The sequence below is a fragment of the Acanthochromis polyacanthus genome, chromosome 1 (genome assembly GCF_021347895.1).
Source record: "Acanthochromis polyacanthus isolate Apoly-LR-REF ecotype Palm Island chromosome 1, KAUST_Apoly_ChrSc, whole genome shotgun sequence".
NCBI classification, from domain to species: domain Eukaryota; kingdom Metazoa; phylum Chordata; class Actinopteri; family Pomacentridae; genus Acanthochromis; species Acanthochromis polyacanthus.
The window spans coordinates 42,370,065-42,394,942 of NC_067113.1; the positions used below are offsets into that span (position 1 = coordinate 42,370,065).

Genomic DNA, 24,878 nt, shown 5'->3' on the forward strand with positions numbered 1-24,878 from the left:
GTTTTTGTGACACAGTCTTTCTGGTTGTAGGGGAAAATGAAGCGGGGGTTGAGGTGTTGCCGACATACTTGTTTGTATTGATGTTAGTTGCTGGTGCTTTTGAATGCTGAATACAAAACCTATGACAAATGAGACATTGGTACTTGTTCTTGTTATTGCAAGCATTACATGCCAAATTCTTACCTGAAAATTTGAATTTTAAACGCATTATTTTTTCAGGTTAAACTGACAAAATTAGCCAAAAAAGAAGAAAGACAGGCTGTTCACAACCTTTTTTCTTGCCATATGTCCTGTTTGTCTCTACACTTTGTTATTCAGTTACAAAAATAAATAAATCAATATGTTATGATATTTCCACAATTCCCACGACCGCTTCTAAAATCCCAGAGTTAAAAATGCTTTGCGAAGTCATCTAATACCAGAGACCTCATGTCTGGCAAACCTTGAAAAGAGTGCAGATGGTACAAAGGAGTTATCTTTGTTCCTCGTCTTGCAAGCATCTCTCCTGTCTGTTTCAGCTTCAGAAATATGCCCACAGCCCCCTTCAGACTGCTCAGTGAATCCTAGCAATTTCCAAATAATTTGGTTCCTAAACCTATCAGTCTGTTCCTAACGGGGACTGGGAGTTGTTGTAGTCCTCAGTTTGGAGCCAGAAATTCATTCCCAGTTTCCACATCAATACTTATTGGAATAAGGTCAATAAGAAAATAAGCTGCACATGAATATTCTTTTTATTCCCAGCTGCCTCAGACTCCGTCTCTAAGCAGCGAGGAGGTGAAAAGGAGATAAGGTTAATGTTCTGCTCAAACTGCGTGCAAAAACCTTTAAAACCTTTTGTGACGCTCAAGTTTCCACTGCCATTCCTGAGTCTATTTGAAGTTATAATATGTAAATTGTTTCTTAATCAGAATCCTTTTTGCACCCAAGTTGCAAATCCTTGACGGCCTTTTGTCCATTAAAGGAATAAAAGGAAGAGGGGTTGTTAATAATGCATGCCTAATTGAAATGGCAAATGCGCAGAAGATATTCCCACCTGTTCTTTTGATGATGGATGTGTCACCCCATTGAAGTTTAATAATGCGGGGATGATTCATGCCTTCAAACAGCTTTGGTGTGAATACACTACCGGACACTTTGAATCGTGGAAGCAAAACACAAATGTCATCCTTTTTCCAACTTTCTTCTTCTTGTGAATAATCTGACATTAAGTCACTTGAGCGTTCAAAGTTGTACTATGTGTACTAGTAGCATGTTTGTTTGTTTGTGTTTGTAACAGCTCTGCAGGACAGGGGTCTGAGGAGGAGGTGGGTGGAAACAGACAACGACACAACCGTCACGGCAGAGATGGAGGAGCTGCAGCAGCAGGAAGTCTGGAGAAAAGGATGGAGGAGCTGGAGAAGGTACATGGATGGCATTTAACTAGTTGAACCTCCTCCGTGTAAACACAAGTCAAGCATATTATGTGTTAAATGAGCGCTGCACCTCCCTCTGCTGTCTAGTTTACTTCATAATGGTTAGCATCAGTCTGAAAACATTGGATTTTGTTTTTTTCTGGGCAAAAAAGGTGAGTAAATGGAAGCATCTGCTCTAACACTGGACTCGTTCAGGGTCCACATGAGTCAGAATACACATGTTGGCAGGTTTTACTGCCTCCCTGCTGTGAGAAGGTCAGCGGCTGTTGTTCTTGAGAGTTCTCCAAGTCTTTTCGGCGATTTCTATCACCTTCCCGAGTGAAACTTTTATGTGCTGCTTTTGTAAAGGAGGTGCTTAACCTCTATGAAAAAAGAATTGAATGTGTTTTTTTAAAAAGTCTGTTCAGTTTCTCACTCAACTACTGCCTCTTCGATTTCGCAAATTCTTTTCAATCTTTGAATTTTTCTGGTTTGTTCTGTGGATTTAATTCCTATTCCAGATACCAAACATTGCAACAGTTATGTTTGTCAGAAAGGGAAAGAAAATATTTGAAAGATGCTGAAGATGTGACACCAAATTCATCCAGCGCCACTCTCGCCTCAGAAAATAACTTAAAATGTCTCTTAAGTTTCTTTTAAACATATAGTCACAGACATCAAGTCATATTTAAATTAAATACAATGCAGTTATTTTGAAAGTGACGTGTATAAGATAAGAGAACAACAGAAATGAATGTTCACATCAAGGTGCTTTACTTAAGGAAACAACACATTTGTCCTCAGTCTGGAAAAAAGTTAGTACTCTATCTTGATTTTAAAATCTTCCCAGATGTAATGTATTTGCAAACACACTTGAGTCTATTTTCCACACATTAACTTATGTGCAATCACCACTCCAAACAAAGCAGCCATGTTTTCCTACTTATTTGCAAAAGATAAGGAACTTATTGCACCATGAGTGGATCAGGTTCCCAACACTTCCCCTAAGCTGCTAAAAACAAACCTGCATTTCCAGCATATGTTTACGGCATGACCAGAAATCACCCTGATTACAAACAGATGACATTTCAGTAAGAAAACCGTTGCTTTTTCCTAGAATACAACAGTTTGTGTGATGTTTTAGCTGTGTGATACTGTCTGACATGGGAGAACAATCATGTACACTCCTTCGTCTCAGGCCTCGTCTTTTAATTCGCCCACGCCTTGTTAATTGTGGATGTGCTCAGTGCAGCTCTGTTATGTAGCCTCTGATAGAAAAAGAAGAAAGCCCTGGGAGTCAGATTTATTTATTGCCTCCAAGGACTAATGCTCGGTCCAGTTTTTAAAATTAGAAAAATGCATCCTGACAAATCTTGAATTTGTGAATGTCTGGAAAACCTTGAAAAAAATGTTCTGTACTTCCAGAGCACCCACTGTTAGACCGTCAAACCACAAATCACACCATCAAAATAGGACACATAATCTTCTAAGCAATCAGTGAAAGAGGGAACATCCTGTGCTGAGTTTCACAGATTTTCCTTTCTGTACTTTCCAAAGCTGAACTGACCTGCAGGAGCACCATGGATTTCTAAAATTTGAGTTTTATGATTTATCTGCTGTCTCCATCAGATCCTATCCATGTTTCAATGTTAGTCCTTTGAGCACCTAAAAACTTTTATCGGTAAACTTTGTTGAGCTAAATTTCCACTTTAAGTCTTTTACATGGCTGCCCAAGTTCTGATTTTCAGGTAGAAACGGTGGCGCTGGTAGAAATTCTCCTTGGTATGGTTGAGAAGATGACCTTCTACAGTCCAGATGTCTTCACCTTCTATTCTGCTGCTATCAGACTCTCAACCCTTCACTGCTCCCACTGCAGAAACTCTACTCTGAATCAAATGTCACTTGTGCGGCGTTCAAAAAAAGGCTTTTAATGTCCGTACTGCTGTGACCTCAATGACCACAGTGGGAGGTATTTCTCCGGGTCAAATGACCAGAAAGCACTTTTGAAGTCAGATTTCAGACACTTATATTTGTGCATGCTGTTTCTTTCCTTCTCATATAAGGTTATGTGGGTATGACAGGTTTATTCATAAGAGATGACTGTCAGCCAAAACTCAGAGACTCCAGGCTGCTGATTTATCCTTAGACATTGCTGAAAACTCCCAAAGGTACAGAAATATTGTAGAATCTCGTAATTCTATATCTTTGGAATTGCCTTTTCTCCAAAGCAGACGCACTTCATTTCAACCCTACTTTCAATTGCAAGAGATGTCTAGTCTGGACTGATGTTTAGCCCAAAATATTTGATATATTTAGCAGGTAAAATCTTGATCATTATGTTTATCATGCTAGCGTTCATAGCAGTAAGCAATGCTAAGCCCGAAGGCTAATGTTAACTCCAGGTATTAAAACTGATTTTTAAAATGTCCCCTCCATTTCTTGCTGAAGAAAAGACAAAAAATGTAAACTCCCATTTTCTCAACAATTTCGTTCAGACTCATTTAGCCCCCTGCTTTAGTTTTTTGTTACTTTTAGTTGCAACAATTAATTGATCAATTGCCAACTATTTAGACAATTGCATAAAGGTTTAAGTAACTTTTTCAAGAAAAAATGTCCCAATTATTCGATTCTACTGTTTTACATTTGGATATTTTCTGGTTTCTTCCTTCCTCTACAGAAGTAAACTGTCTAGCTTTGGGTTGTGAAAAAAAAACAGCACTCCTTATGTGCGTGATACAACTCGATTTCAAAATCAGTCAGGACTTTAAAACTCCTGTAGAGTGAACTCTGGTTATGGAGGGGTCATGGAGAAGGGTCAGATGACACATTTCGACTCATTCAGAGTGAAACTGCTAATGGAGATTCCGCCTACGTGACTGTGTTGGTCTTAAAAAGATGTTTGTTCGGGTGTCTCTGAGAGGGCATTCTGTAAGAATTCAAAGCTGCAGTTATCCGTAGTACCTCTAAAAGCAAGCATGAATAGAGTTTCTTTGGCGAGCACATTCACGTCAGATTCATTACATCACCTCTTCTACTGTACCTGCCCGATTGGTTTCTATGGAAACAATTTCATACTCCTCTGCAAAAGCAAAAAAGTGAAACGAGAAAGTGGAGATTCAGTTCTGATCTGTATTTCCATTACAAAAACACAGCGGTTTGAATACGTGAGTGTTTCTTCCCGTCTCGCTCAGTAAGGAACACCATCAACAACAATATTTCACTGACAGAGGAGGTGGAGACAAACACACTGGCTTTTAAAGTACAGTTTGAAAGAAACACAAAAGTACACAAAAGGAACTTTAAATGCATTGTTCCCTGGCAATCATTGTTGTGGATTATTTGAAGAGTGTGTGGAATTGTTAAAACTGTCATTTCACAAAAAGTCAAAACATCGTGGTGCCTTTTCAAAGCCAGTGTTTTTACAGATAAAATGTGTTTTTAATAAAGTAGCTCTTGCACGAGATTAATATTAGGGCCATTAATATTCAAGTGTTTGATACGGCTGTTTGCAGGTTCAGATTTATGGTCCAAAGCTGCCTGAAGCTGGACAGTAGTTTAGATAAATTCACACTGAAGTCAGTTTCTGAGTGAACCTGTTCAATGTAGAGGTTTTCTATAAAATACACCTCTCTGTGACAGATGTCCTGTTTGTGTACAAACTGTTGAAGGAATTTCACTTTTAGTCCTTTGAAGTTTGCTGTAGTTTGGTGTTTATTGGTATTCCGGCATACAGTGGGCTTGCCAACACAGAGCATGAGTCTGTGAAAGTAAGCCGACCCAGAACGTTTGCAGAGTCCACAATTTATAGGGATGGTCAAAGTGGAAATACAAGGGTCAATAATGGTTCATTTGCGTATGTTTGTTAATCAGTAATGGAGGGTAAGACAAAAAGAACAAAGAGTAACGGAATCTAGAAGTCTGGCAAATATAAAGGTGCAGCAACAAAAAGTGAGAGGAGGTCTGATTAGGGCTGGGCGATAAATTGAATTAATTCGATTAATTCGCCTTTTTAAAACCTGACGATTTGAAAATTTGCCAAATCGTAAAATCGAGGCGAGCTTAAATATATAACAATACAGATTCTTCTTCTGCCTTTCACGACTTGTGCACTGGCGTTTGCTTTCGCCTCTCATCTCCTTCCACCAAAACACTCTCACCCCCGTCATGGCGGACAGAACAGCAGACGAAGAGTTGGTCGCCAGAAAAGGGCCTGATGTTACATCGATTATGTGGAAGTGGTTCGGCTTTGACAAGACTGACACAGAGCAAACTACAGTCATGTGCAAGGTTTGCAAAAGTACTGTGAAAACGAAGAGTAGCAGCACAACTAACCTCTTTCAGCACCTCCGGCAGAGGCATCCTAAAGAATGGGAAGAGTGCTGGCATGGCTAGCACTAGCCATAGCAAACAGACCGCAAAGAAACAACAAAAATCGATTAAAATCGTAATCGTCCAAGACGACTAAAAAAAAAAATCCAGATTTTATTTTTTGGCCACATCGCCCAGCCCTAGGTCTGATAGACAGAAACAAAGAAAAGAATTGTGGATAACTGTGGGAAATGTAGTGAAAGAGTGACACATCATATTAGAAGGTATCTCTAGCTAAAGGTGTGCCATTTTCTTCATCAAAACCAACATTTGTCAATCCATCTATCTTCTGTCCATTTCGATCATTTCTATGGGTCCTGCTGGTAGCAAACCAAGCGATGTGGCTCAGGCCACTTTCTCCAAAGCTCCATCCCTCAGCTCCTCCATGACAATCCTATCCCAAGCCAGATGGAATATACTGTATAATCCTTTCACCATGCGCGATTCCTCCCGGCAGCATATAAAACACTATGTAAAGTACTTTAATGGTGTCGACCATCATCCATTAAGGAGGCATTGGATTGCTCCCAAAGTTATTCTACAGAATGACAGAACCCCCAACCGTGCTGCCAAAATGTGTCCTGCATCTAAAGGTCTCCACAAAGCCCCGATATCAGTGTCATGGTGCCAGTTTGGGGTTGTATGAGAAGACAGAGAACACTAGCTGTGTTTTTGTCATGCATTTTTCTGCAAAATTTAAAGCGTCACATTAGAGACGGTCGATGATAAATGGCTAAATTCTGGGGAAAATAACCCCAGTTTTATTAAAAAAAAAAAACTTTATACACTCACTTGATAAGCTTTGACTTTTTAGAAACTTTAAGACGCAATGAATGCCTGTTTTTCTTGTAGTTTGCCAAAGATTTGTTTGTTTCTTTCTATTTCTTTTTTTTCACAGCAAGCAAACAACCAATTATGATAATCCTGGCTGTATTTATTCTGATATAAACAGATTTCAGGCAGCAATGCTCCCATGCAAATGTGAGAAATCCTATTTTTTATACAGTTAAACTTAACACAGAGTCCTTATTTCTATATATGTGAAGATAAATACACATTAATGCACAGTTTCTCTTTGCTTTGCCTTCATTTAATCATGTTTGTAATTTCTGTGTTTTCAGGAGTTGGCCAGAGAGCGTCAGGAGAACGCCAGGCTGCTGAAGGCCCACCAGGACAAAGACGATCTCATCGGGAAGCTGAAGGAGGAAATCGACTTGCTGAACAGAGTGAGTCCAGCCTCCGTTGTTTTCTGCTCTGATGTCTGATGTTTTTGAGCGTTCCTTTGTGTTTGCGTGCGTGGGCGGCTTGTGGGGGTTGTAAATCATCATCTGGCATTTTCCTGGAGTTCTGTATAATAGCTATGTGTTTTTCTTTTCGTCCATTAGGATTTGGATGTCCACAAGGCTTTATTTTTGGATCTGTATAATTGTTACATTGGAGATTATGCACTATACGAACACTCACAAGTACTTTGATGATATTTGAGCCGCAGAAGTCAGCGTGGCAGATAATATTTATGTTTCACTGATTTATCAAACATGATTGTATCTGTCAAGAAAATTGAGAGAGACTGGATTTTTTTGTCCGCTTAAATTTGAGCCTATTTTCATCCATTTTGGACGAACACTTAAGGACGAACAGTCCTCCAGTGGCTGCTTTCACAGGGCTTGGACAGACGGTTTTTGTTGAGAAAGCAATCGATAAGAAAGAAATTGCGCGTCGGCAGCAGACAGTACCACAGTGTTTAACTTTAACCACCTATTTCCATTCTTTTCATCTTCGCTTCATCTTGTTTTGATGTTCTGTCTGCCGGTATAGACGAAAAGTCACCAGCCTTTAAAGTTCAAAGGCTCTCCAATTAAAACTTTCAAAGTGATTTTAATCTCACCCTGGCTTTCATATTAAGTAAAGCAGAGCGACAGGCCAAACTGAATAATCACTGAATTACAACTGAGCCAGCTTCACCCAATCAGTGTGGTATTGTCAGTGTACCTTTGTTGGAAAGAAAAGATCACAATCAGCCGCCATTTAGAAGAGTGACTTTAATTCACAGTTGGTCTTCCTCTCAAAGAAACGTTTTACAGGTTCTCTTTAAACCACAGGAGTGACTTTGTTGATTACAATTTGATCTTTGTTATTGAATGAATCCATAGTCCGGCACATTTGTTGTTCATTGTTGGACTGATATGTTTGGTTGTTGTACTCCAAAGGTCATTCTCCAGTGTTTGCACCTTTTCACATGTTAGTTGTACAATTATGACAGATTATTAGGCCATAATTGATGTGTGTACAATGATGGGGTTCTACCTTAATTACCAGTGGAGTACTATTGGTAAAGGTCACGTTTGCTGTCTCTCTGACTTTTTTGTAATTGAGATTTTTTTACTCACCAGAATACCTGAAAGATTTTCTTGAAATGACTGCCAAATCGTGTTTTAACCCTCTAAACCTCAAGTGGATTTAAAAAAACAAAAAGAAGCTAAAATTATTCCATTCATCAAAGTCAGACACTGTAAAAGCAAGAAAAATTGTCAGATTCTCAAAATTCCCACCTCCTCAAATGTTCCGACAGGATAATTAGCAAAACCTCTAACCTTAAAATTGTGACATTTATGTCTGGTCTGTGGTCCACTCGTTTTAGCTGTTCTTCTAGAAAAGTGTTTGTCGATCAGTGATTTCCGTTTGTCTTCCACCGCAATATTGCAAAACAGTTTACCTCCGTTTTTGTGAAGAACGTCAGGGAATTGTTTTGCACGGTCTTCAGCAGTAATTTTTGTTGGTTAATGAGAGACATTAGAATGGGGCATGCCTGCATCTTCAAACCATAAACCAGGAAGTGAACTCGGTGATGCATTACTGATGGGGACTGCTTTGATTGGTGGAGCTCACGGGAGGCGGGCCATAATTGCGGATAAGTTGCAGTGATTGGACAAAATTGCAAGGAGATTGGTTGAATTTGCATTGATTGTTGCTGGAGGGAAAAAAAAATTCCTGGATGGACTGGAAATTTAAACACACATGATCAATAGAATAAATGCACCATGTTTTATAAACAGCATACCGAGAAGAAAGTTGTTGGAGGGCACTTTATACGTGGTGAAATATTGTTATAGACTTGATGTACAGAGTACTGTGAATAACACCTCATTTAAATGGGCTGTAGCAATGTCAGTAGCACTGTGAGGAAAAATCACCTCAAAACGTCTCCTGAGGGTTAAAGATGAATCATCCTAATCCAAGGATGTGACGCAGGTATGAAAACCTACCACAACACAGCTGTCACGTGTGATATTTTCTGCTCCTACTCTTCTGAAAACAGAGGTTTTTAGTCTGGTTGCTAAATAACAGGGCTACTCCCTGAACAGATGTACATTGTCCGTCAAAGCGCTGCAGTTTTGCCTCCCCGCATACTTGTGCAGAAAGCGAGGATGAATAAAAAACACGACAGCCTCTAACCTTTACAAACCAAGTGCTGCTTCAAAAGGACTACGACAAGGACACATTCTTTTCTCTCACTGTGTGGAGTCATCTTTCTACAGCAGTGTTAAAACATTTGGACACGTTCAAACTGACATAGCTCAGATGGATTGAGGAAAAAAAGGTTAATAAGTGATAATACTGAGTGTTTTTAGATTTTAAAGACACAGGAATGCCCTGACAAGTCATGACAAATGGCTAAATTTATCATGAAAAGAGCTTTTGACACATTTTCAGACCATGTAAGTTTGATAATTCACTCTAAAGTGAACCCACCAGCAGGGTTATGTGTGTTTTTATGTTTGGCTTCGTAGATCAAGGTCCTGTTTCCTCCTCACACAGCGGTCAGGGTTGAGAGGTCAGGGTGTCCACATGTTAGCTGATGTCTCTTTATATTCAGCGGCTCGAGTGAAACTTCCCTCAACCCTCTGAACCCTCGTCTCCCTTTCACCCCACACTTGTCAACAATCCCTCCTCTACTTGCAGCCTTTGTCTGTGTTTTCTGGTGGGGAAAATCTCTGTTTCTGTCTCTTTTTTTTGCATCTCTGAAGGCAAACGCTGCAGGACGGGACGGATCTCAAAGACTTTCACTTCTTAAATATTCAGAGAAAATAGATCTTAGCTCTCCCCAGTGGAGCTGATCAGATCTAAACAAGGCATTCAACTCTGCCAATGAATGAAGCAGTCGGTGGTGTGTAGATTTTTTTCAACCCAAGTCCAATACATGTTGGTTGGTTATTATCTGGACACTTTTTTTATTATGACATACAGCCCATCTGCAAACACAAAGGGTGCAATATTGCAGGAGACCTCATACTGATAACATCACATGGTCATAAGAGAAGGACAGCGCAGTGAGAGCCATCAGACATGTCCCTGAGAGAGGCTCCTGCAGGCCTTGATGTTAAAGCTGGAGATAACAGCTGATCCAGTCTCTGCGGGAAGATTGAACCCCTCAGTCACTGTAGAAGTTTATTTGGGAGAGAAAGAAGAGATAAAGCACCGATGCTGGATGTGTATCTGTCCCTTGATATGCTTTGAAGAGAGAAATCCTATCTTGCAAAGAGTTCAGATCCCTCAAAGCTCACACAGTCGTGGCATAGACGCTGATGAGATCATCCGTCTAATTATAAAGTTGGAGAGAGTTTGTATTTTTAAACGTCAAACCTGCAATAACTGTTTTTTGGGCGAGTTAAGTTGAGTTGTTATTTGCATATGCAGGAGATGCAGAGCAACATCAGCATTCAATAGTCACATTCCCTTTCTCTGTTTTTTTTTTTATTATCTCCTGAGGGGAAACGCGTCTCTTTAAAGACAATAAAATATCCACTACATTGTCTGTCTGCTGGTTGGTGTAAACTGTGTTTTACGACACCGTGAGCAGCGATAAGGAGCCAGAACTGTAAAGTTGTGGGTTGAACAGCTAAACAACTGGCAATAAAACTCGCTATAAAGCTTCATAAAGTCCAGGAAAGCTGCAGATTGTTGAGATAAGTCTCCATTTTCACATTGTTTTCACGTTGGTGTTTTTAAAAATATTGACTGCAGCCAGTCTGAATTAACACGAGGAATCCAAGATTTGATTTAAAAGTAGTCTTTTCAACACCACAGCAAAAACCTACATCAGGGAATGTAGCATAAAAACATATGCCAGAATATGAAACTGAGCATTTACTGTGTTTTTTTTTATTACTTAAAGATAATTGAAAAAACAATGAAATGGCAGTAGTGAAATACTGCAATCAGTTTCATATCCAACCAGAACTTGAGGACCTCATCATTAAGTTATTATTAGTGCACATTTTAATCACTCAAGTTCATCGTTTCTGTAGGTATTCAGTTTTTGTTTTGTTTTTTTTTGGTTCAGTTTTTAGTATCTTGCAGTATCGTGAGTTAACATTACTGGTTTGAGGGACACGTTTGCACTTAGAGATGTTTGTTATATTAAAAATGTACTAAAAAGATGAAACTAAGCTGGGTCAATATGTACCTGAGGGCCTTTTGAAGTTCATGGGATATATCTTGCATATGTTTTATTAAAAGTATGAAAGCTGATTTTTTTAGGATCATTTCTTTACAAATTCCATAATTATTTATAATGTAAACAATCACTTATTAATAAAAAATGACTGGATATCACTAAAATGTCAACTAAATAACCGTCCGAATTTAATGCCAACCACCTTCTAATTAGCTAAACTTTAATAAAGTGAGTTTATTCAAAAATAGCTTTGATTGTGTTTTTTTTTAATTTAATTGAGATAATCATGACAGATATTTGTTCTTAGACAATGTTTCAAATTTTATATGGAAAGTAACAAATTGTATCCCTTTCAGCTAAGTTCCCCGTTACAAAAACTCCTCTCAAGGAAGTGTGTTAATTCCAGATCACATGACCTGCTCCACATGATGTCATTTCTTCCTGAAGAAAAGACTGGCAAGACTCCAAGGCTTTGAGTTATTTCATATAAAGTAGTGTGTGAGTCAAGTGTGGATTTATGGCATGTCAACAGCTTTACTACAATATCTTTATGGATAACTTTCAATTTCACTCAGTTGTATATATAATATTTAGAAGAATCTTTCTGTAAAAATGTCATGTGGTGTTTGGTTATAGGCGGCCATGTTGATTTTAGGCCTGAAGACAGCACAAATGTCAACTATGATACAAAAAGACCCACAATTATATATTGACCCAGCAGTGCACATTTTAATCACTCAAGTTCATTGTTTCTGTAGGTATTCAGTTGATTTTTAGTAGCTTGAGTTGGTGTTACTGGTGCGAAGTCTCGTGTTTGCACTTAGAGATGTTTGCTAGAAAGATAAAGCTAAACTAATCACTGCCTTCAGTTGCCTCGTCAAACTGCAGTGGTGAAAAAAGTCCACTTGTCGCAAAATAAAGCACACAGTTTGCGTTTTAATTGAGGGCATATGATCATGCTGTCAGTCACATTCACAACCCCTTTGAATCCTTTGAACACGTCGGCTGCTTTGCTAAGCTGAATGTGCTGGCTCTCTTGGTCTGTGTGGGGAAAAACATCTTTTACAGATGGTCTTTGTTGTGCCCTAACTGTTGGCTCAGAGCAAAATAATGCTATATGTTCGTAGCTTAAGAGAGAGGAAAAAAAGTTTTGGAACACCCAGTATACCTGCAGAGAATAGAAGCAAAGTACTGAAAATGCACACTTAAAGGCTTCTGTTAAATCCCTGTAGTTCCTGAAGTACTGATACCACCAAAATGGGGAGTAGCGTCTCTAGTATCTGTATCTCATGCAACTTTCCATCACTGTTGTGCATAAATTCACAGCCTCCTGGGTTTGACTCTTCAAGTTCCTGTAAATGTCGTTCATCTCGTTCCCTAAAGTCTCGTGACCGATGATGGAGCAAACCCAGAATGAGGAGTGTCACTTTGATGAGACGGCGCCACGGCAACTTGCAGCCTCTCTCATTTGCAACTAATTGAAGCTGTTAATGTCTAATTTGTCGCTATCAAGCCAGCACGACTACAAGGGGAAACCTGGCAGCGAGTTAAGGCTCATTTTAAGTCTCAGACTAGCACTCCACAACCCGATCAGGCTCCTCAAAGGTACAGAGGCAGGGCGATGAATATTCATGAGCTCAAATGTGACCAACAGGTACTAAACCCAGAGCTGTGTGTGTGTTGTGCCCTCTGAACAGGACCTGGATGACATTGAAGACGAGAACGAGCAACTGAAACAGGAGAACAAGACTCTGCTGAAAGTGGTAGGTCAGCTGACGAGGTAGAAGTGTTCTGCACGGCTCAGACCCGACACAACAACCAGCCTCGCCGTGACGAACGGAGCGTCTCTATTCTCTCTCCTGCCCTCGGTCAAGTCCAGCTGCATGACCTCTCTTTGTGTTCGGTTCGTCTGTTAGAGGTGAGACTGTAAATTAGTCGTCCAGAGGCTCCCCCACCTGAAAACACATCCCTCTGGGGTGGATTTATTCCTTCTGTTGTGAAAGCCGAGCTGAGTGGTGGAGGATTATCTGTCATTCTATACATATTTAATGTAAATGTTTGTATATAGGCCATTTAGATTGTTCATGTTTTGATTTCTGATGAGGTTTAAAAAAAATACAATGAATGTATGTGCTGCAAAAACAAGCACAAAGTCTTGTTTAGAGATAATTCCATTTTGTGCACACAGCAGCCATCCACATAAACTTAAAAAGATCTCCAGTGTTGCAATGTCTGAATTGAGTCTGACGTCTCGGAGCACTTGGACCAAATTCAACACAATTACTGCTACAGTATCAGCAGCCAAAGTGGGCACAGTGCCTCGCAATGCATGTGAGATTTTCTTTAGTCATTTGTGTTTTTTAACTGGTTAAAGCCTGGAGCTTTATTAATGAACAACTGTGCCAGATTTACTTTCTTCCAGCAACGTCTTGGTACATTTTAATCCCACTCGGGTGTCTGCAATTCTGAATAAATAAAGTTGCATTTTAAATATATCCAATTGAAAACAATGAAGTTGAAGCAAGACTATATCACTTGTATGCTTTACGCATTTCAATGTTAACATCTTGAGTATTATACCTGTCAGCGAGGAAATGTTTCAGTCTAGTATATATGTGGAATCTTTTATAAAATGCATTTTGCTCTCGTTTACAAGTTGCGGTCTTTGCAATATTTCATAGATGTTTAGCAACTCTGTTTCTAGCCTCTAAAATGCGTGGAGTGCATTTTTCTGTTGTATGATAACCAAATGAACCGAAGGAACATACTATTTGGAATGCATCTCTTTTGTTTACTCAAGGGAACAAGGCTTGGCTGGTGGTAGCTTTTCTCTTTCTGTATTTTATCCCAGCGAGGAGCTGCGGCAAATAATCTTTAGTCGGTCAACCTGCTTCCACGTACACATTTTGAGGGGGTAAAGATCGTCCCCTTGCAGACAGACATCACAGATCCATCTCTCTTTCCATTACATTATGCATGTACAGAAGATTAAGTCATTTAATAAAAGTTTGATTATCTCTCTCCTCAGTCGACTCGCTTGTGTTCATTAAGACTAATTTGATGTGATGATGCCATGCCACTGAGTCGGTAATGCAATGTGACGGTGGCGGGGGGTTCGGTTCCTCTGCTTAGCTACCGGTGCACACGTACACTCGCAGCTGACGATGATTCAACATGCCAATCACCAACCTGACTGCTGCTGGGACATAACACCTCGAGGACTTATTATGCTACTGAAACGCATTAATTCCCTCACCCAGTGACAGAATGAGGAGGGAACAATCCATATAGGGACCATATCAGGACTAATGTCATCTAAATTTCCACATAATGGCCTCTTTTGGATGATGGAAAGTGCTGGAGGCTCTCTCCGTAATCCCTATTAGCATTTTTATGGAAAGTTGTAGGGTTTGTCATTTGGAATAGTCACAGAGGGCACAGACAATTCATATCTGCCTTTTGGTTTGTCACAATAGGCTGCGAGTCGGCTCTCAGCGGCACCATCAGACCTGCACTAAAGTTCAGATGGAAACACAGTCCTTTCTGTCTTATCAGCGCTCGGTAAATTGCAAATTTCGCTACGTGTTAACACAGCAAATCTTTGTGTAGAGAGGATCTGGGGGTTTTGTTTTAAAGCTCTGCAAACATTTGGACACGATCTGTGTTGTCTTGTATAGTGGAAAAAACGATTGAATGATAGCGAGTTTTGTGACCCAGCCGATATATGGTGTGGCAGATATTATTGGCTGCTGATGTATCAGTAGCAGCGTATATGTTGTTCATACAGAAAAAGATGTTTGGGGGAATTGCATCGTCATAGTTTGTCCAGTAAACTCATTGGTTTATTGTACTGCAGCACATGTAGCAGAGCACAAACTTAGCAGATGTTGCAAGCTTTATCTTCATGTTAATTTTCAAATTAGTTTGTGAAATACATTGCTGGAAAGTTAGTAAGAAATGCCTGCAGCATTTCATCAATGACAAACCTGTGTCTGCAGAAATCTGGTGGAAATACAGTTCTATGTTTACAGAGCAAAAAAACAACAAATGTAATCATTTAACATCTATGTGACATATCAGAGAAAAACAGAAAAAATGTTTCATGGTTATATTTACATGCCTTTAACCTTAACATTGGGAAAGTTCTGTTTCAACAGTGACAGAGAGAATTGAAAGGTGACCGAGAAGACTCCATTTGTCATCCATCCATCCAGGCAGGTCATCCCAGATGTCCTTTCCCCGGTTGACGCTTTCCAGCTGTTCCTAGGGGATCCCGAGGCGTTCCCAGGCCATAATCTCCACAAACACTGAAGCTCTGAAAAGTATGAAGTGAATTTGTTTGATTCCAACTTGAAAAAAACGAAATCTAAAGCCTTGTTCTACAAGTCATGAATCTTATCCCAACTCCTGCTGCTTGAGTTAATTCATAATGTGTTTGTTCTGATGATTTTTCAGGTTTATATACTGTAATGAACCTGCATGAGAGCTGCAAAGGCTCAAAGGTAGACTGTATAACAGTTTTGCATTATAACATCTAACAACAGGTGAATCACTCAGAGAGCGCAGTAATCCAAGGCTGCTCAGTCGTATCACGTCCCACAAAAGAAATATTTGATAAAGAGCAACTGAAACAGGAGAACAAGACTGCCCTGCTGTGTCTGTCGGGGACAAGATAGAAAAACACCTCTGTGTAAAAAACCTCAGGTTCATTGGGAGGCCTAATCGCCTGGTGTCTACATTTGAAAAGATGCTGCTTTGTGCTGCGTATAGGCGTGTGTTATGCATGTGTACGTTAAATACGGATACCGAATCACGTGACCTAAATATGTAGCTGGCGGCAGGAATTGATGGGACTTGGAAACACCCCCACAATTTAATCAGCTGTTCCTTGTAGGGTTTCTGACTGATAAGTCCCGATGAGTCTGCAGTGGTGGACTTTTAGTAGGATTGTAATCATGTGATGTGATGGTATTAAAAGTGGAAAAAAAATGTTATGTTCATGATAATCCTTGTTTACAAATTTGAGAATTATTATGGAAGCACTCACTTATTAATAAAAAATGACTGGATATCACTAAAATGTCAACTAAATAACCATCTAGATTTAATAACCACCTTTTGATTAGCTAAACAATAATAAAATGAGCTCATTCAGAAAAAGTTTTGACTGTGTTCCTTCTTTAAGTTGAGGTAATCATGACGGATATTTTTTTGGCAAAAAATCAAATTCTATATGGAAAATAACAAATTGTATCACTTTCAACTAAGTTATCCATTACAAAAACACCTCTCCAGGAAGTGTGTTAATTCCAGATCACATGACCTGCTCCACATGATGTCATTTCCTCCTGAAGAAAAGACTGGCCAGACTCCAAGGCTTTCTGAGTTATTTAATATAAAGTAGTGTGTGAGTCAAGTGTGGATTTATGGCATGCCAACAGGTTTACTACAATGTCTTTGAAAATAACTTTCAATTTCTATTTTACTCAGTTGTATATGTAATATTTAGAAGAATCTTTCTGTAAAAATGCCATCTGGTGTTTGGTTAAAGGCGGCCATGTTGACTTTAGGCCTGAAAACGGCAAAAATGTCAACTATGATACCTGCCAGCTATGTTACAAAAGTCCTGCAAGTATATATTGACCCTAGTAACAATGACACTACTGAATTTACCACATAGTGTTAGCTACAGTAGCTACTTGTGGGTTTTTAAGCTAACATTTCGTTAGCTAATTTTACTTGCGGCGAAGTCATTAGAAGGAAACGACATAAATGTACCTTATCTGTGAGCCTGATCTCTGCCTGTGTCATGTCAGACTGATTTTCATTGACAACTGTTATGAAAACAACTAAGATTAACGCGCTCTACCTCTCAGTTGCATCAAACTACGTCTTCTATTATGGTTGCTTACAATGTGTATCTAACATCACATTTTTTGTTGTATTTCAAATCAATCTATTGATGCCAGCTTGTAATAATGATCATTGTGTTGTTTGCTGTGTATTTGCGCTGTGAATAGACATGCCCTCTTCCACAAAGTGCATTAGATCCTGAGAGACTGATAGTTGGGACGGAGATGAGAAGCAGGCCTTATCTTGTTCTTGAAGACACTCGGCCATATTTCATTATCAGTTGGTTTCATGCTCTTGGTTCTTCGACCAATCTCCTCAATCTCCAGGGTCCCTGGAGCAAGGAGGCACTCATCCGCACAGAGGATAGCAGGGGTCAGGACGCCAGAAAGAGTGAAAACGGATGGATGGGATGATACTGGACATATTTTTTGCAATTTCCTCTGCCCATTCCTTCTGGTCTACTTCATCACAGGAGCCCATTTTCTCAGCCACCAGCCCGAGAATGATTTGTGTCTACCCATGCACCTTTTATACCTCATTATCTCCAAACTAAGTGATATCTGAGGTGACACTTTAAAGCCAGCATTCCAATTGAGGCGTCTTTGGTGAAATTACTGCGTTCAGCCCTTCTATCCTAATCTAATGCCACTCAGTACTTCCAGCTGAAGCCCAAATCTCTCACTGTCCCTTTCAAGTCGGTGCGATTCCCTTCGTCGTGCCACCATGAAAGTGCTTTTTTGAAGTCATGCTGAACGGCCAGATGTTCTGTGCAGACAAATAGCAGCATATTGGGGCTGGAAACCTGAAATAACAAAACTTCAGACGCCATGTATGCTCTTCCTTCAATACCTGGACCGCGTGTGGATTTGCCCTTTGTTGAAATGCCCCGGAAAAGTCAATGGGATACTAACACGGTTCACAAATGGAAACGAATCAAGTAATGGCAGTCCTAAAAGCGTGACATTTACCAAATGGCATAATTTAGCTCATCAGGCCCCCAGAAACATTACATCGCTTTAGATGTTTTAGTTTATGCTTTAATTGTCTGAGGAAATGTTGTCCTAGAAGAGGATAAATTAGATTTTTCTGCTGTTAAGCAGTCACCATATTAGATTAATTTAACCAGTAAAGCTGTTGAATAATGTCATGCAATTAGTCTAATCAAAATGTACCCAATTATTCTGCTATTAGTGTAAAATGAAAGAAATGTTACATACTGTTACCTCAAATCAATGAATAAAAGGTTATATTCCATATTCAACACATTTTGTTCCATTGTGACATGTGATTATGACTTTATCTGGCAGCGATTACATTATCAGCTGCTATAAAACATATCCAAACACTTTCTACTGAATCCATCTGACTCATTTTATCACTGCAGCTGCCACCTAAATCACTCTCTTGCCAAAATGACTTCTGTCTACCCCTCTACCCCTCACAAGCCATTATCCTAAAAAAAGGCATCTATTGGAGAGGGCACTAGAAAGCCACATTCTGCTCTGTCCTTTGATCTGTTGGCTTCTGCTTCAGTTAGATTGACTTTGTTTCATCTTCTGTCCTCAAGCTTTGGACTTTCTCCAGAGCAGCTCTGTCCAGCTGCCCGGAATAATGTATTTATTGGTAGTCCACTGAAATCGTTCATATATATTACAGTAATCTGCTGCAGTTGAAAGATTCCCAATGTAATTAGCCAGAAACAGACTTTGATTTGGATTTCAGTATTCATGAGGAAGCTGTGCAGGCTGGAGACTAAATGCAAATCCCTTCCAGCTGACTGACTATGCAGGGGGCCTTGGCTTTTCTGTGCATGTGGAATGAAAACAAGACAAACATTTTCTCCTCTAATTTGCCCAAATGTCTCTCATTGCTTCTGTCTTGGGAAAGTATTCACTTTTTATCAACTGCCTGATATTACTGGTGCGAGTCATCCATTGGCAGGATGTGGACTTTCTTCCAGATCACAGCCACAGTAATAATGACTGGATTTACTTTGTTATGGGGTGCTGAGACAAGCCTCTGTTGTGGATGCCTATTAAATATACCAAATTTACACCGATCAGGAATGAGATTATGACCACTGACAGGTGAAGTGATAACACTGATTATCTCTTCATCATGGCACCTGCTAGCGGGTTGGCTATATTAGGAAGTAAGTGAACATTTTGTCCTCAAAGTTGATGTGTTGGAAGCAGAAAAAAAAGGGGAAAGTGTAAGGATTTCAGTGAGTTTGACAAGATGACCGGGTCAGAGCATCTTCCAAAGTGCAGCTCTTGTGGTTGTGTTCCTGTTCTGCAGTGGTCAGTACCTATTGAAATTGGTCCAAGGAATGAACAGTGGTGAACTGGCAACAGGGCCATGGGTGGTCAAGACTCACTGGTACACATGGGGAGTGAAGGTAATCCAAGAGACGAGCTAGTGCTGCTCACATTTCTGAAGACTTTAATGATGGCTCTGATAGGTGTCAGAACATACAGTGCATTGCAGTCATGAGCTAGTGAATGGTGCTAATTAATGCACGTTTTCTCTAGCTAGTCATGCCAAATAATGAGTAATAACCTTTTACAGTGTGCTCTATTTGAATAATAAACTGAATATAAAAGGTTAACATAATCAGATGTACAATTCATTACTCAAACAACAGTATTTGTTTGATAAAAAGTCGATCAAACTAAATGATTAGCAGTTACATTTTTGCATAGATTTTCATGGTCTACAGTAAATTAGCCCGAATAACTTTGGTGATACTCGACTTCAGTTGACGTACCATCAGTAGGTTGGTTGGTTTCAAGCACAGTATGTAAAAGATAGAGGCAGCCTCCAGTTCTGAGAAATCAAACCAATGCGCAAGTGTCTTGTACCTGCATTCTCTCTAGCAGCCAGCAGGGGGCGGCTCCTCTAGTTATTACACGAATGAGTCAGATTGTATAGAAACCTACGAGAAATGCTTCTTATTTCTATTTCTAACTTGATTTGTTACCTCAGTAAACATTCTCCTAATGAGTATATGGTCTCAAACACTAGTTAAAGTGTCCTTCAGTACCACGTGATGCCTAATTTTCTAAATTATGGTCTCATTTAGAGTAAAATATCAGCAAAAACAGGGTTTGATTTATGTCAAAACTACCTTGTGATTGATAAGTCGCTATCATATAAAAAACAGATGGCAAAATCCTACGTTAAGGCTTGAAAACAGGAGTCCACAAACCCATAGGTGACATTACAGTTAGTACATCAGTCATCTGTAGGTGGTTTGAAGTAAGCCAACTACTAAAAGATTCAAATACACCCCTCTACAGTCTCACTTGCAAAAACACGTCCATTTTCATGACGTGTCAGTGCCAGACCTTCACCAGGTAAATGCCAGCCTGATGAAAGTCGAAAATAAAAGTAGTTTTTGTGAGTTAGTGTGTGCGGGAGTCTTGTTGAAACTTTTGGAAATGCATGTCCCTGTCCTACGCACCTGTCTCATGAAACAGATGTGCAAGAAAATTTCTTTTGTGTTTCGCCCACTACTAAAAAGTCAGTGCTTTAGCAGCTTTTATGTGCTGGTTGGTGTCTAACATGAAATCCCACAATGCCTTGCCTTTATCCTGGGTTTCAGTGGGGATTTTTTCATCACCTCAGATGAGCACAGGCAGCATCCTAAGGGAGTAATGAGCTCGTATACTGTTGTATTTGGCATTTGGAAGTAAGGTGATGTAATTTTTAAAAAAAAATATTGGCATTAGCACTGGTGTCTGGATGTCGGTCAATTTTTACTCCCTGCCCCTGATCTTCAATCTACATGTTGTGAGGGTACTGAGAGCTGCATAAATGCATTCATTTAAAAGCAAACAACAAACACCCATATGCTCAGACCCCCAGCTGATTAGCATCGACTTCACATTTCAGCCTAAATGCAACGGCGCACGCAGCATATGTACAGTGGCAAGCCCCCCGTGCATCGCAGGCTGAGAATGACAGACTTCTTCTTTTCTCCTTTGGGAATGAAGTCATCTTCTCTGGAGATGGGGAGGTTGCCATGACGACGGGACACGACAAGTGTATCCCAATCAATGCTTCTCAAAAAATTGTGCAAGATTGTCGAGTCACATCCATCTTCAGAGAAACTGTCAGTGAAGATCTCTCTTGTGCTCACACACACACACACACACACACACCTGCTCGTCTTGAACGCTTCCCCACCCACTAACGACCTCACAGAAACCCATCACATCGAGTGCGTGATGCCAGTGTATTGACTAAGACTTACTCTAAATGTGATGACAAAGTGCTGCTCCACATTTGCCACCCACAGACTCTGGAAATATGATCGACGCTTTATCTTTTGAGCTGTCACTCATTTCAACAGCGCGATGAGAAACAACTGTTTGGAAGGTGAATCAGTCAGAAGTCATCCTGAAGAAGATGGAGAGATTATCCCATCATGCACCACTACTGGTTCTCTACCAGTGGGTGGCAGTGTCCCCAGCCTGCAGCCCCATCACTGTGATCATGGCTCTGATGTGTTTTTTTACAGGTTTATGTGCTCAGTGATCCTCGGTGACTGGCTCTCCTGGTGGAACTCCCTGGAAATGTATTAGCCAGACAGAGGTTAGTGTGGGAATCCATCTCCAAATCCTTGTGATGGGAGGTGTAATTTCTTTTTGCACCTGTGTTTTTTTGTCTTCTTAGTCATACTCTTGCATAACAGCCTGCATCCTCAAGACACTGCGTGTAAATACTGATGATTAATGGAGGAGCATGATGCCCTTTGATCCTGAATGGGCCTCAATCTCATTTAAGACAAATCTTGTCAGTGATAATTTATTGTTGACTATGCTAATCAGGTTGAAAAACGCTGTTAGTCAAGTTCAGTTGTTACTATATCCTTCATTTTCCCCCTATTTGCTCATCCATTTTAATAAGCCCAAACCTCCAGAGAGGGAGCATGTGAATGTGAATGTTGTTGATGACTCACAAAGTCCATGCCAAGCAGAATAGGAGGCGGCTCTGGGGAGCATCAACAGCCTCTGAAGGTCACTCTACGCTGTTACCATGACAGCGCCGGCCTCCCTCTGAGAAGTTGTTGCCGTCGTGTTATGTGTTGTTTTAAGACGGGGGCCCGCCTTGGGATGCGCGCGACAAAAACAACAACGCCGCATACGTGCACACGCAAACATATGGGTCCTCCTCATCAGCGGCAGCAGCACCGACGAGTCAGCAGGGGAGAGGCAGAGGTGCATGTTCAGCCCTGAGCAGTACCATCCCCTAGGAAACACACACACACACAAGCATCATCAAAAAAGAAGTCTTTCCAGTGAAGCTGGTAGCGTGTGGAAGCCAAAGTGGCCGGAGCTTCACCTCTGTGCCATCCCGCAATATGCAAACAGAGTGTGAGTTGACTCTGTGCAGATGGAATAGACAGACACATACACTAATCACCCATCTGTCATCTACACTTTACTCCGAACCACTAAAAATGCAGCCATCTCCCTCCTCTTTGTCCCTCCATTCATTGGTCCGTCAGCCATCACGGCTAATCTTCGGACCCATCCATGGAGTGACAGGCGGCTCACAGGTGGTTTCTAGCTGAGTGGGAGGAGTGCAGGGTTCATCCATATATGCATGACCGTGCCCATGGCAGCACACTGGGGAGCTGACTTCACAGGAAGCTCTAACAAGGCAATTATCCCTGTTAGGTTTCACTTGACTGCAGCAAAAGGTGCACTGTCCTGGAGGGCTCAGTCCTCAGATGACTGGGAAGCTCCCACCACGACCCGTTGCTCAAAGATTAATGCTCATTTTAAAGGGGCACATGGGTGGTTGTGGCTGTTCTCGCACATCATTCCCAACTTTACTGGAAGATTTTCTTCCTTCTGCTATTAAATTTCACATGCAAAGACTTTCTTTCTTGAGGTTGTCACGATTTTTGCCTCAGTTTGCGTCACCTGTTTTGATAGAGGTTGCTCTCAGATCAAAACTTACAATTACTAAAACTAAAAAGGTAAAATTGCTAAAGTGTTTCAAAACAACAGACTAATTGTAAAAGAAAAAGTGAATATGAACAAAAGATCACAGCGCTTATAATTAATCATTTCTTTATTGCTTCATTCAATTTCTTCTTATTTTTTTTATTTTGCAGGATGAATGTGTGAAACTATGCATTGATGAAAATCTTCACCCAAAAAAAAAAAAGCTGTCATAGGTCAATCTAGATCACGCTCACCATCCTAAACACAAGGGGTTTGTTTGCGTATCCAACATTAAAGTGCCACAACTGCAGTTCCTCAAATGTCCTCATGATGCTGGCTTCAAAAACAAGTCAATCCTCATAGACTCCCAAGTTAAAAAGTCCAACTTTACAGCAGAAATAAACCGGTTTACAGGCTAGAACAAAAAAATATTGGACTTCTTTAGCTAGTTTTCCTGTTTATGCCAACTGCAATGGGAGTAAATTTTTATGTACTTCAATCTTTTAAATTGTATTAAGATTTAAAGTTATGCATAACTTTATTTTGTGCATATAGTTATGCATACTTTTATTGACTATTTCAATGAGTGTCCTTGTACATTGTTTCCATTGATGTGATCCAAACAAAGTGGGAAGTTCTAAACTCTCCAGAAATCCTGTGGTGTGCTCGACGTCTGTTATCACCTAATAATAATGATAATGATAACAATAATGACAATTTTAGTCTTGGTCATTTTGTGTCTCAGTTTTGTCATTTTCTGTCTTGTTTATGCCATTTTGTGACTCGTTTTTGTCATTTTGTGTCCCGGTTTTGTTATTTACTCTCTCAGTGTTGTCGTCTTGCGTCTCGTTTTTGTCGTTTTGTATTTCTTATTTCTTCCGTTTTGCTCCAGTTAGTGTCAGTGCTGACCAATCCCAGAGAACAAACGATAAAAAAACACCAAAGTTTTGAGAAGTATGAAGTGAATTTGTTTGATTTCGACTTGAATGAAATTTGTAGTCTTGTTTAACGAGTCATGAATCTCATCTCAACTCCTGCTGCCTTTCGATGCTGCCAACTTCCGATGCCTGCTTTTCAGCTAAACACTTGGCAACTTCTACTCTCAGTGTGTCTTTGACTCGGTGTCACTGTCGCCCTCCTTTCATTTTTCCTATTTTCTGAGCTCTGGCTGCTTCACTGGAGCATTACAACACTGACATTCAGACACGCTATGCTGAGAGGGCCACCCAGAGCATCGCGGGCAGGTGACACATGGCTGAAAAGGTCACTCTCCACGTGGTGCTACCCATGATTCTACACTAACAGGAAAGATCCACTGGGTTAGCATTATGGTATAGATCCAGGGGAAACCGGCTGGTATGAAGCAGCCTTCAGGAGGACATATGAAACGCTGACCTTTATCTCAAAAAGAAAAAAAGGCAGTCGCCAAACGTTAATATCCCTCTATTGTCTTTCTTATTGTATGACAGTCTGCACAGGAAGATTGTTTTCCTCAGATAGGGAGGTCACCTTGACAGCGTCTTGATGCGCTCTGAATAACCTGGAAATCTGGCTGTCACATCAGATGTTAAAATTACCGCCAGTCCACGAGAGATCGCCGTAACTTTGGCATCCATCACAGGAAAAAAGGTCATCTTGACTGTGGCATATGGAGCAAAAGACGGAGCAACAATAGACGGGAACGGAATATTTTGTGTTTCCATTTACATAATGGCTGGCTGGCAGGACGGGGGGGATGTTGCGGGAAACACCGAGAAACAGCAGTGTTGATGGTTTTGAAACTCCTCTCCAAAGCCATTAGTGATTAGATAAAGAGTGGAGATGGACTTGTAATGATGCTCTCCAGCATGT

General features: G+C 40.3%; 1 protein-coding gene across 2 annotated transcripts in view; it reads left to right on the forward strand.

Moving 5' to 3' along the window:
* The window catches only part of pawr (PRKC, apoptosis, WT1, regulator), a 78,798-nt gene extending 64,554 nt beyond the window's left edge, over window positions 1-14,244 (forward strand). For both annotated transcript variants that reach the window (XM_022201753.2, XM_022201754.2), the window contains exons 5-7: window positions 1,277-1,400; window positions 6,881-6,985; window positions 12,915-14,244. In XM_022201753.2, coding sequence (XP_022057445.1) covers window positions 1,277-1,400; window positions 6,881-6,985; window positions 12,915-13,001 — 316 coding nt within the window. In that variant the 3' untranslated portion in view covers window positions 13,002-14,244. The remainder of the gene's footprint in view (window positions 1-1,276; window positions 1,401-6,880; window positions 6,986-12,914) is intronic.
* Window positions 14,245-24,878: the final 10,634 nt, after the last annotated feature.